Source organism: Calcarisporiella thermophila (assembly GCF_041956535.1).
Source record: "Calcarisporiella thermophila strain CBS 279.70 unplaced genomic scaffold VTP21scaffold_4, whole genome shotgun sequence".
Taxonomy (NCBI): Eukaryota; Fungi; Calcarisporiellomycota; class Calcarisporiellomycetes; order Calcarisporiellales; family Calcarisporiellaceae; genus Calcarisporiella; species Calcarisporiella thermophila.
The window spans coordinates 1,117,196-1,136,091 of record NW_027192194.1 but is presented as its reverse complement, the minus strand read 5'-3'; the positions used below and the strand labels follow the sequence as shown (position 1 = coordinate 1,136,091).

Below are 18,896 nucleotides of genomic sequence, written 5' to 3'. Positions count from 1 at the left end.
TATGAGTGGTTCACAAAATGCTTTACTAAAACAATTCTTCGGAAGACCTAGGAACTCCGGGTAGAGCGGAGCTCTCACTGTTCCAAAAAAGATGGCTTATTTAACTAACCATCAGATTAACCTGAACCAGGGAATCAAAGTCAGACTTCAGAAAACATTAAATTTGAGTTTGTGGAAAAGCCCTTGTGTACCATGGAACAAGGCACAGAAACTTTAAGCTTCTTTCTCCACTTGTATATATCCGGAAGAGGACGGGAGGATGAAGGAAACCCGGACTGTGTTCTATTCTATTAGGGGATGGTGTAAGGAGTTAGTGCGCAAGAGGAAAGTGTGGGAAATGTTGGGGAAGTTGGGAAGAACGCATTCCAAGAGATTCCATCTTCCATAGAAGCCCGCGGTTTCTCCACGAAGCTTAACTTCTTTGCTTACTTCTTTTCTAAGTATTGAGTTAATGGATGGCTTGACACTATGGTTAGGTCGCCCCAATTGACGCAATGTGGAGAACTATTTTCCACTCTAGTGATCGCTAAGTGGGATCGCAGCCAAATCTCGCCACTGAAAGTATGACGGAGACACTATTATCAGCATTTCAAAAATGCGCAACCGGCCCTGTCGAGAATAGAATAGATGCGATCCTGTCTTTGCAGATCTATTCACACCTCAAGCTTAAATGAATAGTTTATCTTCAATATCTTGTAGAGTGGACCCTTTCACTCCATTTTATTGAGTCATTTTTTTCTGGTTGATATGTCATGTAAAGGCACTATTGTTCAAAGAAAGGGATTTTAAATACTCTTCTCGTTGAAAAATACCAATATTAAATTTGTTTATTAAGAAAAATTAAATAAAAAAAAACAATAGATATCGTAATATAAATGAAAGGAAAGTATGACTAATTGAATTTGTAGCGAGCAAAAGTCTTGGTAGGATTCTCGACAAGCGACCAGATGAACCAAGCCCAAGCAACGAGAACAAAGATGAGGAAAATGCCGCAGATAATGTAGGAGCGCAGAGGCACCTTGCTCTTTGCACTGCTGGTGTTCGGAAGCTGATCACGCTTAGTGTCGATGATACGAAGACGCCGAGCAACAGAGGCATTGAGCATACCGAAGTAGTAAGCGCGGTCGTAAAGGGCAAATCCAATGGCGACTAAGGTTGTCAGGATAGACAAAATTAAAAACATGATCATGACTCCATCGTAGGATCCGCCATAGGCGTCCTGAAGATTGCCGGTCAGCAAGTGCACCATTGACACACTAACGCTAAAGGCAGCACGCACAAGCCCACAGCCGGTGCCCACGAGGTCTGGATGCAAGATGAGGGCTACAGCCGAGTTGTATGCGACGGGCCCAACGGCATTGGCAATGGAGAATAGCACAAGCGGAGCAACAGGATGAGCCCAAGAGTAGCCCAGTAGTGCATAATTGAGTATCAGCAAGAAGCTTGCAAAGATCACCATCGTAGTGCGATGACCAAACCGATCAAGGAATCCGCCCATCAAAGGCGACAATACAATAGGTACAATAAGCGAAACACTGCCGTTGACGGAAGCAACCTGTTCCTTCATCCCATAGCGCTTGCCCACAAACTCAATAACGGAACCAAGGAAAGGTGAGGTACTGCCTCCAAAGAAAAAGATAATAAGCGGGATCCACCAAAATGCGGCAGGAAGATGAACGATATCGCGCAATGAAAGAGGCCGCTTGGGTCGGTTTCCAATTTGCTCGCCGCCAGAACGGTACAGCACAAATCCGTAAATAAGCACGGTGAGCCAGCTGACGAAGCAAATGGAAACGGAGAGCCAAAAGCCGTTGCCCCACCAGCCAGAGTCCTTGAGTGGCACCATAGAAACCTGGGCAATGTAAGCGAACAGATTGGTAGATGCGGTCTGAATTCCAAGGGCAGTGGCAAGAGCACTCCCACGGAACCACCGGCCCAAAATGGTCTGCTGGGCTACAATAATAATGCTAGAGCCGAATCCATGCATTACACGTCCCGCCACAAGAAGCCCATAACTGCGAACGTATGCGGAAATGAGAAGCAGAATATTGCCTCCCAGTACTAAAGTCGAAGATACAAAGGAGCCTTTGATAGTGCCAAAGTGGTCAATCATCAGGCCACCCATCACCGGGATCAACGTGTTCATGAGATAGAGGGCAGCTTGTGCTGCTCCATATTGGGTATTGTCGATTGCCAGTTCTGTCTTGAGCGCTGTTTTGAGAGAGTTCAATGCATTCGTGGCAAAGTGACTTCCTGCCGAGAAGAAGATAGCACACAGGAGGGCTAGTATTTTAAATTTCAACGGGACCTTTCGTTCCTCCTCTGTTGGGTATGTGCCGTCCTCCTCCTTGATGAGCTGAGGCTTTTCTTGAGAGAGAGAGTTAGCGGTATCCGAGCCGGACTCGGCACCATTAGGCTGTCGGCTCATGATGAATATGAAATGGGGAATGGATTTGGAGGAATGAGAGAGAAGAAGGAGGAGGACTAGAGTGGATTAGGGATGGAGGCGATGTGAATGCAGACAGCACTTGCGGAAACAAGGGGTCGTAGGAGGCAGCGCGTGGTATTTTATGTTCCAGGCGAGTCGGGATCGCATCGGAGCGCTGTGTTTTTAATATTTTTTAACCGCGCTTGAACAATTTGTGGCCTGATCTTTGTTATTATTTTCACCGACTTAACTGATGTATGACTGGGATTTGATTGGTTTCGGCTCTCACTTATCGTACGATTGTGGTGAGAGGAAGGAAAAAGATCTAGTGCTTAACTCGATAAACAAGCTGCACTGTTATAAGAATATTCTAAATAAGCCCCTAACAACACCATATTTTCAGCTAAAACAATGGCCTTGTTTTTACTTTGTTTTTCCGTCCAAAAGTTATATGCTTGTCCAAGATCGATAAGGTCAAACTTTTCTCCTTTTGAGGAAGAGCAGGCCCATCGAAGAGATTAATTTTGAACCTGGATTTATTTACGTTTAGATGTGGGGCAGCCAAGAGATAGGCCTACCCATGTGAAAGAACCTTAGTTTCAGAATATAAAAAATTTTTTTTGTGCTAGAACTCTAAGCGAAGTTTGTGCTCGTAGTGAAAGTTTAAGAAAAAGATCGTGTAAATTTATTTCTACTACCTCGAAACAAGACATAACAATAGAATAAATATATATACAAATGGATATTAAAATCAGAGGATATTAAATTAACGAGACACTGTATATACATGGGCGTCATCCTGCTGCTCAGCAAGCTCGTCGGAGGGTCGGTCGTAGACAATCAGATTGGTGATCTTGGAATACATAATGTCGATCTCAGCGCCCTGAAGTTTCATGCCAATATAGCACTTCCAATCCGCAGTAGGGCTCTGCAAATAGTGACGATAGATGTCGCTATCACGAGGGAGAGTGGCCTCAAGCTCCTCACGTACCATACGCCAGCCCTCGCCATTGTAGTGCATGTCGGAGGCGCGGATAATCAAGTGTAAATGACACTGGAAGAGCGCATGGAACACGAGACTATACAAAGAGGACATCTTCTCGGAAAATACAAACGCCTTCTCGTCGAGAACATCCAAGGTGAGGCCCGTTGTCTCGCGGAGCGTGGGGGCATGCACCTCAATACCGCCAAAATCTCTGTACGCAAATCCAACAAGAACCCATTCTCCAGTTTCGGGGCAACGCTTGAAACGAGGGAGCGAATTCTGCAGATGACCTTCAAAAGCAACGCCATATTTCAATGGCGAAATATATGCTTTGATGGCGAGCTGGATATAGCGTTGTAACCAAGCTTTACGTTTTGTGAACGTGTCGAGATTGAAAACCTTGGTCAACACGTACTGCTCGTCTACATCACGCTCAATCAACGCAGCCGCGGTCAATGCAATTTCACCGCGGGGCGCCACAAGGGTGTCCACATCTCTTCGGAGCACGCAGGTCATATGCTTGGCAACGGCATTGCTAGGGTGTCGCGGCAAGCAGCTTGCAAACTCGTCCACAGGCAAAAGCAGATCCGGGTCATCAATGACGTTGTGAAGAAAAGGCACCAAAGCTGGACCCTGATAAGCAGAGTATTTGGAGAGGGTGCGTAGTGATGTGCACATGACGATACCCAGCGGCAATTTTAGGGAAATGGAGGGAAGTGTGTCGGGTACCACTGTGCGAATCGAAGATTGCGCAGTGGCGGGAACAGCGACATCGAGGAGCCGAGCATTGGGGAAGCGAGAGAGGACGTTGGGCAATTGCACCTCATGAACAGGCACAGCCACCTCGTTCTCACGATCGTAAATTGCATCGATCAGCAACGGAGCAAGTGTCTTTTCAAACTCACCGCACACGATCACTTCGTCGCGAGGCACAACGCAAAAGCGCAGGGTGGGGCGCAACAGGGGAGTCACATCATGTAGCGGAGGCAAAGGATCGACAGCGTGAAGAGCAAGGTTCATCGGGTGCGTGGGGTGACCCTCAACCAAGCTCAGTTCCCAATCCATGGCGGTTGCTTTGCCAAGTTGGGGGAGCGGACTACGGCGCGTGTACGCAACTGCCTGGTTGCGTATTGAACTTGCAAGCTGAGAAGCGAGCTGGTCCACCTCGGGCTGGGACCAGTTGTGCCACTTTTGCATCATCTTTAGCGCCTCGATTGAATCCAAAACGGCCTCCATCGGCTCCGTTGCGTCGGCCGGGTGGGTCACCTTACTTGTGCGATATACGGGGAAAGCAAACTCGTTTTGATCTAGCAACGTCACTCTCGGCCACTCTGAGTCCGAGTTCTGCTGCACCACGGGCATGTTGCGGAGCGGCACCCACAGACATGTCTCGAGGCTCTGAGCGGGAGGAGGTGTGGTAAGACTACTTGCAATTAGCATCCAACGTCCACTGGGGCTACTTGTTGTTGCTCCAACAGGAGCGTGTGGTGCGATGTAGGCATTGCCCCAACCCTCGTTGACAAGGCAGGCGAGCAGGCGAGCCATGTTGTTGTTGCGTGCTTTGGTAAGGTATTCGGGAGCAACGGCCGGAGCGACGTCTTTGCTATTTGCTTTTGCGTTAGGATGGGGGTTGATACCATTTGCTGTGGCCAGGTCTTTATGTTTGACGTTAAGAGCGTCAAGACTGACGGGTATGACAGTGATGGGAGCCATATTGATTGATTTTCACAAGATAAGAACGCGTACAATGCGAAGAATGAAGTAGGATGAAAAGTAAAAAGAAGTTAAAGTCGAGAACAGGAAAGTTGAGACAATAAATAAAAAATCAGATAGCCTCTTACGGAAACTTTGAAACTCATTGAGTTAAATATCGGTTGTGTTGTCAGGATACCTGTCTTTCCTAAAACTCCATTGCAAACATCATCCCACTTCCCATCCGGAACCCCGCCAGCTTGTCCATAATACAAGCGGGTTGGTTCAAAATTGCTACTCCGGTTATTGCTGCCAATAGCTCTGCAACATTTAATTTCTTATTAGTATGCTTATCATAAACCAAATCTTGATTTGATAATAGATCATCATGGGCTTACTTATGCCCGATTGTGTAACGGTGCAAAAGCATTTTCATCATATTGCCGCATCCTGAATCTGATAGGGTTCGTCGGAGTTGGAATGGAATCGTATGAGTAAAGAGTAGCGCAAAACTACTAGGAATTCTTCTAACAAAGGTCGTATCATGTTTTGTTAGCTGAAAAGCGGGAAACAACTATTGTTTTCATCGTGACCTTTGTTTTGTTTTGTTTTCGCTTTGTTCAAAGGTCCAAGCCTTTCTCCCCCTCCTCTCTCTAGCCCCTGTGCTGGATGCTCCACCCTAGGAAGCATCTCGACAATGACGACAATGATGAATGGGAATGCTAATTCAACTTCAACTCATTTTGACTCTTCTCCTCCTACACGCACAAACGATGAAAAGGTTGACTCTGTTGAGACCGGAATGGTCTCTTCAAGCGAGAAGAGAAGTGAAAATAAGGAGGTGAACCCACCTAACGCTGTGAAGTTGCTGATTTTAGTCACAGTGGTGCTTTTCTGTGCCGGCGGCGCATACTCAGGACAGACGCTCTACGTGCTCAAGGGTTCGTTCAAAGAGGCTCTTGATATCAATAATACGCAATATGGTATTGCACAGTCGGCCGTGTTCCTGATGGGCACTTTTATGCCCATGGTGGGAGGGATTCTTATGGACCGATTCGGGCCACTCCCGGTGGCCGTAGCATCAACTTGCTCGGTAGCACTGGCAAATTTGTGCATTGCGATTGCGTCCGAGACGCGGTTGTTTGCACTAATGACTGTGGGCCGCATACTACACGGAATGGGCTCAGGGGTTACACTGGTGGCACAGAAGACTATCCTTGCGCGCTGGTTTCGAGGTACTGCCCTCAGCCTTGCCTTCGGAGTATTCATTGCCACAAGCAATCTCAGCGGCTTCGTAGCGCAGGTGGTAGCCATCCCCCTGAAGGAGGCAGCGGGACGCTACAATGTCGTGGTTTGGGTAGCTTTCGGGGTGTGTCTGCTCAGTTGCTTGGCCACTGCAACCTATGCCGTCATCCTATACTCTCTGGGAACGAAAGACATTTCCGCGCAGCAAAAGCGCTCATTTTCTCTTCGCAATATCCTGCGATTCCCCGCAGGTTACTGGTTTGTTCCACTGACAATGGTTTTTTTCGGTGCCAGTTGGAACCCGTTGCTCGGCTCTCTCACTGAGCTCGTCCAACAACGCTATAGCCCGTCTGAGTCACAGGCGTCTTTGATTGCAAGTGTGTCGCTAGTAGTGCCAGTTATTATTTCGCCCATGGTGGGCGGTTGGATGGACCGTTATGGGCATCGCATGACGTTGCTTGTATTATGTGGAGGTTTTCTGATGATCGCGCTCCTTCTACTTTTGTTGACGAAAGGAGCCATTGTTATTTTTGCACTGCTTCTTTTTTCCATCTCTATGGCAGTCGTTCCCGTGGCGCTTGGCTCTACCATCTCGCTCGCCCTCCCTCAAGAGTATGTCGGTTCCGGGACCGGCATCGACAAAGCAGTGTTCAGCACTGGCACGGTCATTTCAAATCTGCTTATCGGCTACCTACAGGACGCAGATGGGGGGCGCTATGACCATGCTCTCCTTATGCTTTTTGTAGTGGCGATACTAGCTTTCATCTCCTGTGTCTTATATTGGCTCTACGACCGCGTCTACAACCATCGCATCATGGAGGTGTCCACGAAAGCGCGTAAGTTAATTCTCGAGACACTAAAAGCCTCAGAATCTAGTGATGAAACGAAAAAACCTCGGTCGCCCCGCCTTCTCTCTATCATCAGCGTCACTCTGATTTTATCGCTTATGGCTACCAGTTGGGCCTGGTTTATTGCCGCCAATGTCACTGTAAAATAACACCTGCATGTAATTTCCAGTATATACGCCCAATATCACTTCGACTATAATGTGATATCAAACTCAGTCTCCCATTTTACATATTCATATTATATATTATTTATTATTTATTATTTATTATTTATTCTACTCGAATAAATAATTTTTGCTGTGATTAGGTTTGTTTCCGAGGGACTAATGCAGTAAAGTAGTATTTAGTGGATGTAACACCTCTGAAGGAATAAAAATTTTCCTTTTTCATGTTATTAGAAATACGGGTTGTTTTATTCCTAAATCATGGATGGGCTAATTACAAGAAACTGAAAAAAACAGTCCGATGCATATATGGCTGAGCATATGATGATATTAGGAAAAGCATAGAAATCTCCCTGATTTCTATATGGTAAATCTCTTGAAGGGACTCGTGTACTCGTTCACTTAAAGTGTACTAGTCGGCAGTAGGAGATTGAGAGAGGTAGTCATGTTCGCAAGCTTAGAAAATAGCGATTTTTCGCAACGGGTCAAATGAGGATTCATTTGTGATATTTCACAAGCTGTGTTAGCTCTTTCATCCCTCAAGGATACTAGGGTGGGATGCACCGGTGATTGAGAAAGCTGTGCCAGCTCTCAAAGGGTCCTTGACCGCATTGTTTACAAGAGTTGCGGGCGTTCATTATATTAGTTCTATTAGGATCGAGCTTGGAATGCAAAAATTTACAGCAGCTGGTTAGGGGGAGGACGAGATTATTATATAGAAGTTTTTGATTTTTAATTCCACGGCCCATAATGCGATCTGTGTTGCCGAAATGCTAAGAAAGATGAATAATTTGGCTTGGATTTGTCAGAATTGTCAGGGTGAATATTTTCACATAAGTTTCAGAAATTTCCTAATACTGACACAAAGCTTATGGCTTATGAGGCCAGACGGTCAATTTGTCAGATTGTGATGGGAAAAATGATTCGCAATGCCAACTCATCCACTCTCGTACTGGGAATTAGAAATCCATATGGAACCCAGTTGATTGCGCTATAAACTCTACCCCTCAACCGAGATTTTCGTACACAACCGTTCCGCAAATGCTTGGAAACCCCTATTATAAATTCCTTGGACTCCGGATAAACCGACCCTGCATAATCCCAAATTGATTAAGATTAAACGATTTCAGAACTCTGAACTTGCAAAAACAATGGCATGCCACTCTAAGTCATGTAGTGCTAATTCGGTAAACGAAATCATTGTTCATCATTATTACCTCGACATGACTCCACCAGCCTCATTACAAACCCCATTACCCAATTATAGATTATGCACCATTCAAGTCTAATTTTAAAAGTACTCTTGTCTAATTCTCTTAATACTAACTGTGAATAGTAGGAGAGTGAAGATTTTATGGAATAGTTGCAAATGAGTCCTTGGTGGAAATATATAGTCTAATGAAACAGCACGAAGATTATCGTACACGAAAATTGGATAAAGCATGAGGGTAACTTAGATATAACATAGGGGAGTATAGTTGGTAAATGTATATGAGAATATGAAATAAGAATTTATGTTGCTATTCTCATATAAAAATATGTTTTCTTCCTCTTAAATGAGCCTAAGTTTGCGATAACCACAAAATACAGCTGACCCTTGACTGTAGCATACCGTTGTTGACGGGCATTCCATACTGATCCATTCCCCATAACGACAAATACGAATCTCATTTCTCTTAGCACCTTCATTGCACGCGACCTCATTGTCATGGCATTTATCCTGATTGTTGTTTGCTTGTGGTGAGACGGCTGCAATATCCTGAGAATTCACACCAGATTCTTGCTTAGGCCTCTCTGCGAATTCATTCTCCCGATCTCTTACAGGGATATGTGTATATAATTCACCAGGAGAGATTGCCGTAGCCGAATCGGATCCTTTCTTCTTTTCTTCTTCCCCCACGACTTGATCACCTGAAATTGTGATGGTTTTTCGCGCAGCGAACAGTTCTGCTCCCGTATTTCTATTGCCCGCAAATTCAGGAATCACCGGACTTCCGGGCAAGTTCACGACCAACATTTCTTTTCCTGTCAACCTTCCGCCTTGATTTCCCTGAATGTCAATATCAGCGCAATTCATATAATATTCGCGGTTGCCGATAGCATTGACCCAGGCCCATGCGAATACAGCCTTTAGAAACAGTGGTTTAGTGTCTACATTCAAATTCATATGTTTATGCATACTAGTAGAAATACCTTGCCAGAGGGAGATTCTTGAGGGATTCGCACATTGTACCGCCCCTCTAAGGGACAAGAGCCAAATTCGTCCTGTATTACTACAAAGTCCTTTCCATTGTTATAGGATAGAGCGAATTGACAATCCCCTCCCCCTTTACATATATTATATTATCCTTATGTCAACCTGAAGAGAAACCAATATCAGCAATGTATATTACCATGTGGTGCACCGCCAACTATAGAGACAGGTACTGTTTCACCGGCCTTAAAGCTTGCTGTAGAGGGTCCAGGAGGAAATCCACGGCACGGGAAGGGAAAATTTGAACCAAGTGGGGCTAATTCGATGTCATTGTTTATATCTCGAGTAATCGCTAGCTAAAAGAGAATGGAGAAAACTTACAGGCCATATCATAGTCGATGTCTCCTTTTTCCCGGTAGAGCTTGGAAAATGTACTTCTGCGCGGAGCAGGAAATTCCATTTCCATGTGAGCGAAAATGAATGCGGGGAGTAGTAGTAGACAAATCGACTTCAAGCAGTAAGACTTTGACACAGCCATTTGCTTTCTATTTGCATAAAATGTTTAAAACCTCTGAGAAGCGATGCTGCGAATATTCAGAATATTACAGTGTTTTTCACGAGGATACATGAAGTTGATTTAGAAAATAGAGCCTAGTTTTGAAATGGTGGAAGATGGTAGGGATTTTAAAGAAAGAAAGAAAGAAAGAAAGTAATCAAACTCCAGACTGCAGTTTATGCACAATAAGCTGGAGAGCTTCAAACCGACCCGTATTTTTTGGAGGAAAACCAATCAACAATGGATTATCTGTGACAGTTGCCACCCGAATTGTCTGAGCTTTTTTCTATCCCCTCACGGCAGGAGATCGGGCTCGACCAACTTCTCGGTTGATAAGGAGCGGGAGTTGTTCTGGTCGAAGGGATTTCAACGCCAGCCCGCATGATTGCGTATCATTTTACTCTGAGAAAATAGGTTCACTGCGTGAAATTGGTTTGAAAATGGTCTATGGAAACAGCACTCTGCAGAAAATGGGTCGAATTTGTTTCGAGAATGCAGCTCACAGTCGTTTTATGCATTCAGGGATCCATGAAGAGTGAATTGATTACATTTTTGGTCAATGGTAAATCAGTATCTATATACGAAGTCGGAAGTTTATTTTAGTCATGGAATCTCTTTACCAGGTCTCCACATAGTTATTAACAGGCGAATTTTCATTAAAATTAACAATTAATGATAAGATAATTAAAAAAAAAGGTATATTAGCAGGATACCCTGCTAGTGAAATTTGCCGTAACGACGAAGCGTTCCGCGGAGTGGATCGATTGCCTCTCGATCTGGGTTGAAGTCTTCACCTATCCATAAATGCCTTCTTCTGCGAACGCACCAAGTTATGAGAATGATGGAAAAGCCCAATACAATTAGCCCGCCCGTGACAGAAAAACCTATTATCATGTTATTATTATCTCCTCCCCTAAATTCTTGCTGAAGGCGTGTTTGTGGGGTAATGGATACAGAGGTAGTAGCCTGAGTACTGCCAGTGATTGAGGAAATAGTGAGGAAAGACGAGATGGACAAGCTGCTTGTAGCGGTCGTATTAGTACGCAACTCAGTCCTTATCAGAGAGGGTTGCGACGGAACAGGAGTTGGACTCGCGATATGGGTGGTATTGCTAGCAATGACTGGAGCTGGTGCCTGAAGTGGTTGCGATTGAGGTGTAGAGAGCGAAGGGACATCTGCTTGGTCATTATCCTCAATATTGTTTGCCACCCCTTTGGAGGTGAGAGGGGTGGTCATTTTGTTATTAAATGGAACTTCGGCGGACTCTATTGCGGGCTTTTCGGACATATATTGTGCTCCTGGGTCTTGAGGTGAAAGCAGACCGTGGGGTGTTCTATGAGCAGTTTTAACGACTTCGGGATGTACTTGGCAGAATAAGACAAAAAATAACGATGCAAGCAAAATGACTCTGTACTGCATTGCTTTCTTATTCAATTCCAAATTCGACGCATATACTTATGGATTATCTCGAAAACTGCTTGTGAAAGAGAACTTCGGTGGAACAACTAATGAGGAGCAGATAATAGAGTGTATAAAAATGAGCAAGGAGAGAGAAGAATGTCAGGCAGGATTCAATGCTTTTTTTATAATAAAATAATAATATGACAAATTGCATTTTTGTTTTAAAACTGTCCTTATTAGGACAGCATGCGATTAAACTTCTGATGGCTTCTCAATCTGCTTGTATTAAATCGTTAAATCACGATTGCTACAGGACTGTAAAATTAATTGCAGTTTTTATCTAATGTCAGGTTGAAACTCAAGATTAGTCGAAAGTCATCGGGTCAATGCATCCATTTCTATAAAACTTCTTATGCAAGTTTATGCTTTTTCCATATACTTATTTCATCTCCAGTTGACATTGTGCGCATACTATATGCGAGAATCTTTGCCACCTTGTAATACGTAGATTATATTCTTGATGTCTATAGTGTAATTGCCGTGAATTGCTTTAATATTGATTACCAAGCCTCGGCTGAGGCTGGTGCTCTTTTACATTTTTTTTAGCAGTGATATTCCTAGAAACGAGTTTATCTCAGTCGAATAACTGATGATTAATATGGATGACTAACGGGTTGCTATATTCCACTTAGAACTATGGACTGCGGAGGGCCCAAAGTTAATGTCACCATCTTTCTAGTTGTACATAGTGCATCCTCGTCAAATACATCAATATATATTGATATTAATACTTCCCCATCATCAGGAGCTTAGAAAAGTGGGCGCGTGTGGCTTATATATCGTGGATTCTATCAACCCATATACAATTTTCCAAAAAAGTGCTACTTGTTCTACAAACCCGGTAACAGAATCTTTTAAGCTGATATCAGAAGTCTATCAGAACATTACAAATTTGCATGGTGATAATATTCGATAGTTTTTTCTCACCTTTATCTTAGTTGCCCTCTGCATTTTTTGTAAAAAAATTCGAACCATTTCTTCCTCGCATTCAGAAATTCTTTTTCGTGAAAACAGGAGAATCCTAATAAAAAATGTCCGCTCAATCTCAGAAGGAAGCTGTCTTGGAGAATCTCTCGCAGACTCTCGTCATTGTGGGTACGTAAACCCAGCCAGCACTGAATTTCCTTATCTTTTTTCTTGTTAGTTTCCAATATCCTATTACTAATCTAATAACATTAACCATAGTCCTTGGTGCTTCTGGTGACCTTGCGCGTAAGAAAACATTCCCTGCCCTATTCAGCTTACACAAGAATGGTTTTCTTCCTAAAAGAACGAAAATTATTGGCTATGCTCGCTCCCAAATGGATCTTGGCGAATACCACAAACGCGTTGCTTCTCACTTCAAGAATGCCACCGGGCAAGAAATCGACCAGTTCCTATCCCAGACTTTCTATGTCAGTGGTAAATACGATGACGATGGGTCGTTCGAGGTTTTGCGAAAGGAAATCGAGAAAGCAGAAAAGGAAATCGGCGCCAAAGAGCCAAATCGCATTGCATACTTGGCACTTCCACCAAGTGTTTTCACCATAGTAGGAAAACAACTGAAAAAGCACATTCACCCAGGACAAGGGCAGGGTGTCTTTAGAGTTGTGGTGGAGAAGCCGTTTGGTCACGATCTAGAGAGCTTCCGTGAATTGCAAAATGATCTAGGTGAGCTCTTTACCGAAGATGAGGTAAGAAAAACCCACAAATATATATTAACATCGTAGCCCTTTTCACTGATAATAATTCGGATATCTCACATCGATTCTGTCCATAGATATATAGAATTGATCATTATCTCGGAAAGGAGATGGTTAAAAATTTGCTCACCCTTCGTTTTGCTAACATCGTTCTTGGTGCGATTTGGAACCGTCATTATATTGACAATGTTCAAATTACCTTCCGCGAACCTTTTGGAACTGAGGGTCGTGGAGGTTATTTCGATGAATTTGGAATCATCCGTGATGTGATGCAAAATCATCTCCTGCAAGTACTTAGCATTGTTGCAATGGAACGCCCGGTTTCGTTGGAACCAGAAGATATTCGTGATGAAAAGGTATTTATCCCATCCATCACTGCTTTTTGAAGGGTTTATTTTATTTGCTAACTTAACTGCGACTTTTCAGGTTAAAGTTTTGCGCTGTATCCCCCCTATTAAACCAGAAGATTCGCTGATCGGGCAATATACGAAATCCGAGGACGGATCAAAACCTGGGTACAAAGATGACGATACAGTACCTAAGGATAGTAACTGTCCCACTTTTGCTATAACCGTGCTCTGGATTAATAATGATCGCTGGCAAGGAGTGCCTTTCATTCTAAAGGCTGGAAAGGGTAAACCAGATTTTTAAAAACGGCAGGTTATAGTTATTAATTTTAACACATGGTATTGACGATTTTGACATATAGCACTTAATGAGCAGAAAGTGGAGGTTCGCGTTCAATTTAGGGATGTTGCTGGGCAGACCTTTGAAGATGTGTCTCGCAATGAGCTGGTTGTACGTGTTCAGCCAAATGAAGCTGTTTATCTCAAAATGATCAACAAACTGCCTGGATTTAGTATGAACACAACGATGACGGAGCTCGATCTTACCTACCGCCAACGCTATACAGACCTCTATATTCCGGAAGCTTACGAAGCCCTTATTCTCGATGTGCTCAAGGGGGATCATTCTAACTTTGTTCGTGACGATGAATTGGACGCGGCATGGAAAGCGTTTACCCCCATTCTGCATCATATCGATGAGGCGAAGATGACGCCGCTGCCCTACGCGTACGGAACGCGTGGCCCAGCGGAAGCTGATGAATTTGTAGCCAAATATGGCTATAAACGCACTGATGAATATTCCTGGCCATCGCAAAGTGCAAGAGGCTAGACCCTTTGCATTTACTAGTGTACCATGGCCACATCATCGATGGCAAAAATTTAAACATATATAAGGGGAAAAAAATTTTGTAAATGCTTATTATATTTCACACAAAATTTTGTTTGTCACCGCCACATATAGTCTATTATTGCTTGCTGCCTACTTTTCGTCGGTTTTTTGTTAAATATAAATATATATTTAAAGTTAAAGTAAAATAAAGAGATGCGCTCATTATATGATCTGTTATCAAGCGATATACACAAATAGAGAACTAATTAATAACGCAAGTAAAGTGCTAATAATATTATATTTCACAACTACCGCCATAGGAGCAAGAGAGTCAAAACTGCTATCGCAATCAATATCCAAGAGCCTTCACACCTGGAGCCTGTGCTTATTGTAGGAATTAAAAGCGTTGGTCTCGATGGAGTCGTGGTGTCCATAGATATTGTTGGAGGCGTACCAATACTTGTCATAGTTGTTGTGACCATGGTTGGTGACACTGTGCTCAGCGGAGTGAAATAAGTCGTTGAGAAGGAGGGAGAGCTAACCATGGGTGTTTGAGTTGATGCTGGTGGAAAGCGAGAAACTGAAGTCATCGGTACAGAGCGCGTTTTTGGATATGGCTCGATCACAAAGCTGCTGACTGGAAGGTATGATGGGAACTCTTCAACTTGGCCTCTTCGAAAGCTTGTCATCTTTGAAGAGGCCGAAGCAGCAGACACATAGGAGCATATCTGGGCCACTTGAGTAATATTGAGGCCAGAGAGCGCGCAATTCTGCGAGCAAGCAAGCAAGCTTTCATATCCTCCCGGCGCTAAGATATTCAAAATCAACATTAATCATGAGCTTAAGGGATGCTTTGTGAATATATGATTTTTTTGGCCGCTATGATTTGTAAAGATAATATGGAAAAGCTACCTTGGCATACGCAGCTAAATAGATAGAATTTCGTAGTGCTTTCTTCTTTCTTCGCACACAGGTTCAAGACATTCAGAAACCATTCACATGAGTCCGAGCGGCATCCGAGTTGCTGACGTTGTTCTACAAGTGCAGTAGAGGGGGAAGCGATCAAGGCGATGAGTAAAAAGAGTAAGAGGGTTTTCAGCATGTTTAATGCATTTTCATTATGAGACAAGAGGAAGACCAGGACGAAAATGTAGTCTTTTTTAAGGTGGTTGGGAAAAAACAATTTTGCCACAGCAGCAGAGTTAAAATGTATTATTGGGCGCCTCATAAAATGTAAGTGGTCGATCGAGGCTAAAAAGTTGAGGTTAAAAGTAACGTTGAAAAATGGTTTTGTTACGATTCAACAACGCCATACGTAGATATGACAAGAAGGGTGATGAATCCATATTCCTTGGCTTTTAATTTTTTTTTCCTTTGCTAAAAAGCACAAGTGAGGAATATATAGTGAACATTGTTCAGGGAATAAGATAAAAGAAGGCAAGAAAAAAAAATTAAGTATAATCTGAAGACAGAAAAGAGTAAAACAGATAATTAAAAATACACGAGAAATCGATATCAACTAGAAAATAGGATATATCAATTGCTTTAATTTTGAGAAGATGGTTGGTAACAAAGACAGATGTGGGGTTGAAATATCTTTGAGATATTAGCTCGGGCTACGTAAGTGCTTCTGCTCTCGCCCTCGTCCTCTCATATACCCTAAATCTACATCTTCCAGTTCATTGACCGCCTCGTTTTCACCATTCTCTTCATCATTCTCTCCTTCACTCTCTTCTACTAACAATCCTGCCAATTCAATTTCTCTTCCCAAATCAATATCCTTTGTTGGGCTTGATGTAAATAATATGCTACTCCGCTTCGAGGGTGGTATGGGCCCAGCCGAAGGATTGCTCCGTCCCACTATCCATCCACCCGCTCCGGTGCTCCCGTTTCCGTTTGTGTTGAGGCTATTGAAATTTGCACTTGCGCCACTGCCAGAATGTGAAGAGTCACGCTTCGAACCGGCTGAAGCAGAACGACCTATTCCACCATTCGCGTATTCATTGGTGCCGTTCATGCCGTTCGCACCAATTCCTACCCCTCCTGAAGGAAAGTTTGGATAGTATTGCCCACTGCTTGCCCTACTCCTCCGATAAGCACGGTATTCACTTGGCAATAGCCCGCCTACTTCCTCATTCAGTTGGTCCGCCCCTGCAGACGTTGGAGAAGTGGAGGTTCGAGCATATTGCTGAGCCAGCGGAGAATTGCAAAGAGTAAGAGAAAAAAGTAATACTACATATACAGCCCATCCAAATGCAAGTGCAGCAAGTATTTGGATGAGCGTTGGCGGATCATGAATATATTGCTCGGACACATGAAGTAGCGATGACATCGATGCGATCCAAGTTATTCCAGCTGCACCGACTGACAGTGCAACAAGTAATGCAGAAATATGGGCAACAGCCTGGCTAACGCTTCCACCATTTCCGCTGCTGCATCTACCGTTGCCAGTTGAGTATGAATCAATGCCAAAATCTTCATTACGTACAGCTACATGTATTAGTTGAGCAAGACCTCCAAACTGTAGGCAGCCCCCCCAAAATCGGGATATCACATCCGGGATTGTATCGCCTAGAGCCTGGGCACAAGCTGTGCCGGTGACAAGTAACACAAGAGCAGGAATAGGGTTACGATGTCTTAAAAAATGAGGTATCGGAAAGAATTTGACGGAGAAAAGCAGGGATAGAATGCCACCAAAACACCAAACGATGCCCATCCAGGAGTAGCGTAGATTCTAGTGGCAAGGTGAAACGTTAGCAAAGGGGGTCCAACATATGAGTGGGAATGAAAGTAAAAGTAATTACCAAGTAAGTGTGCGGCTCTTTTAAGAATTCGACCCTCGGCCGCAAAGCATTCACAATCCCCAACACAGTAATAATTATACCCTCTACTATTTCAGGTGTCCACCATCCATGTGGTATCGTTAAAGCACCAAAGAGATGACCCACTATAGCTGCCCCATACACAAGCATAAACATTCCTCCGACCAGCGGACTAAAACATCCTTCACCAGCGATGCAGCCATTGAGAGAAAGTACTACGCCGAGACCAACTTGAATATATATGAGTGCAAGGAGCAATGCCGAAATAAGAGGAACTAGGGATGATATGCGGCGGTAGAAAGCAAATAGCTCACGATCTTCTCGGTTTGTGAGCATCCACGCGACTATCCGCACGAGCACAAGACCGAGTACAGCATAGCCAAGGACAGCATGCCATCCCAACGCTGCGCTGCTAGATGCCTGTACCTCATTTAATGACACATTTGATGCCGTTGCGTTTACTCCACTCGAATTTAATTTTTCAACAAATCCTAGCCCAAATCCAATCGCACCAATGATCGCGCCACCTATTGCGACAGGCAACCGGAAACGCGCGCCTTGCTCTCCAATCAGCATGCATATGGGGAGGGCGATCCCAGTAGAGAAAAACATGCAGATTCCATGGGCGATGAGAGCTGGATTATTGGTTATTGGCAATGGAGGAAGTGGTGAGTCAGGTGAAGTGGTGTTCATCAATAATCAGATGAAGAAATTAAAAGATATAAATTAAATAAATAAAATGCCTATAATATTGTTTTCTTCTCCTCTCCCCTCTATTCTGTGTGATCTTACGATTCCACTTGGTATTAATGAATTAGATTAGGATATGATGGTAGCATTTCTCTTTCAAGAGCTGCTCAAGAAAATTCTTTCTGTCATCCAGCTGAAGCTCGGATGAACACCTAGAAAACACAAGAAATCAACAACCGCTAATCCACAGACGGTAAAGAATGAAATGATATTATGAAGTTATGTAGAGGATGATAAATTGCCTTAGTCAATATCAGGCACAAAATTAAGGTATAAATTGAATCCTGGCATAATTTGGGAAAATTGGAATTAGCTCATTAAGGAAGAACAGAAGTGCTACTGAGCCGAAAGGAGCATACATTCATTTGATTCAACCGCATCCTGAACCACTTGGTTGCAGACGAATAAGTATATCTCATCAAGCTATACTTTATCTTTATGCATACGTCTGGGTAGCCATTTGCAATATTGCCCATTATTCTAGGGTTCATAACAATTTCACGACAAGAAATTGTGCTAACAAATAAATATCTGCGTGAAACGGCTGGCCTTTATTTGTATCACTTGGAACTATTGGGGATTCGAGCATTAATCTCTGCGGGGTTGCAAAAGCTTTAAAGCGGGTTTTTTTCGCGAGTTCTCCTTGTCAAAAAAATTTATTTATTACCGCGTGATAAGGAGAGGATTGCATCAAATCCTATCCTGATCTACTTACTAGGTGTATATCTTCTCACGACGATTCTCTCTAAATTTCTTCTTCATAATAGCAGCTGGATTCAAAAGAAAAATTGATTATTATCTGCATGGTCCGGGAATCGAACCCGGGTCTGCCGCGTGGCAGGCGGCAATTATACCACTAAACCAACCATGCAAGTTATTCTTTGTCTGTTACG

The 18,896-nt window shown here is 43.5% G+C and overlaps 8 protein-coding genes and 1 non-coding gene across 9 annotated transcripts; 2 read left to right on the top strand and 7 right to left on the bottom strand.

Annotated features, from left to right (window-relative positions):
* Positions 1-892: 892 nt before the first annotated feature.
* On the bottom strand, positions 893-2,428 carry VTP21DRAFT_8743 (uncharacterized protein; the record flags this gene model as incomplete). The annotated part of the gene is made up of 1 exon (XM_069399627.1): positions 893-2,428. The coding sequence occupies one exon, from the start codon at positions 2,426-2,428 to the stop codon at positions 893-895; it is 1,536 nt and encodes a 511-aa protein (XP_069255025.1).
* Positions 2,429-3,194: 766 nt separating this feature from the next.
* VTP21DRAFT_8742 (uncharacterized protein) lies at positions 3,195-5,126 on the bottom strand (the record flags this gene model as incomplete). The annotated part of the gene is made up of 1 exon (XM_069399626.1): positions 3,195-5,126. The coding sequence occupies one exon, from the start codon at positions 5,124-5,126 to the stop codon at positions 3,195-3,197; it is 1,932 nt and encodes a 643-aa protein (XP_069255024.1).
* A 676-nt stretch (positions 5,127-5,802) lies between these two features.
* On the top strand, positions 5,803-7,347 carry VTP21DRAFT_8741 (uncharacterized protein; the record flags this gene model as incomplete). Its single annotated transcript, XM_069399625.1, has 1 exon — positions 5,803-7,347. One exon carries the CDS (start codon positions 5,803-5,805, stop codon positions 7,345-7,347), a length of 1,545 nt encoding a protein of 514 aa, XP_069255023.1.
* A 1,567-nt stretch (positions 7,348-8,914) lies between these two features.
* Positions 8,915-10,022, bottom strand: VTP21DRAFT_8740 (uncharacterized protein; the record flags this gene model as incomplete). The annotated part of the gene is made up of 4 exons (XM_069399624.1): positions 8,915-9,490; positions 9,556-9,689; positions 9,756-9,872; positions 9,938-10,022. 4 exons carry the CDS (start codon positions 10,020-10,022, stop codon positions 8,915-8,917), a joined length of 912 nt encoding a protein of 303 aa, XP_069255022.1.
* Positions 10,023-10,829: 807 nt separating this feature from the next.
* VTP21DRAFT_8739 (uncharacterized protein) lies at positions 10,830-11,399 on the bottom strand (the record flags this gene model as incomplete). Its single annotated transcript, XM_069399622.1, has 1 exon — positions 10,830-11,399. One exon carries the CDS (start codon positions 11,397-11,399, stop codon positions 10,830-10,832), a length of 570 nt encoding a protein of 189 aa, XP_069255021.1.
* Positions 11,400-12,604: 1,205 nt separating this feature from the next.
* Positions 12,605-14,431, top strand: VTP21DRAFT_8738 (uncharacterized protein; the record flags this gene model as incomplete). The annotated part of the gene is made up of 5 exons (XM_069399621.1): positions 12,605-12,668; positions 12,759-13,246; positions 13,333-13,611; positions 13,682-13,889; positions 13,965-14,431. 5 exons carry the CDS (start codon positions 12,605-12,607, stop codon positions 14,429-14,431), a joined length of 1,506 nt encoding a protein of 501 aa, XP_069255020.1.
* Positions 14,432-14,739: 308 nt separating this feature from the next.
* VTP21DRAFT_8737 (uncharacterized protein) lies at positions 14,740-15,533 on the bottom strand (the record flags this gene model as incomplete). Its single annotated transcript, XM_069399620.1, has 3 exons — positions 14,740-14,810; positions 14,886-15,239; positions 15,344-15,533. 3 exons carry the CDS (start codon positions 15,531-15,533, stop codon positions 14,740-14,742), a joined length of 615 nt encoding a protein of 204 aa, XP_069255019.1.
* Positions 15,534-16,037: 504 nt separating this feature from the next.
* On the bottom strand, positions 16,038-17,946 carry VTP21DRAFT_8736 (uncharacterized protein; the record flags this gene model as incomplete). The annotated part of the gene is made up of 2 exons (XM_069399619.1): positions 16,038-17,165; positions 17,236-17,946. 2 exons carry the CDS (start codon positions 17,944-17,946, stop codon positions 16,038-16,040), a joined length of 1,839 nt encoding a protein of 612 aa, XP_069255018.1.
* An 857-nt stretch (positions 17,947-18,803) lies between these two features.
* Positions 18,804-18,874, bottom strand: VTP21DRAFT_t37. Its single transcript has one exon. It is a non-coding gene; the product is annotated as a tRNA-Gly (tRNA).
* Between the last annotated feature and the right edge of the window lie 22 nt (positions 18,875-18,896).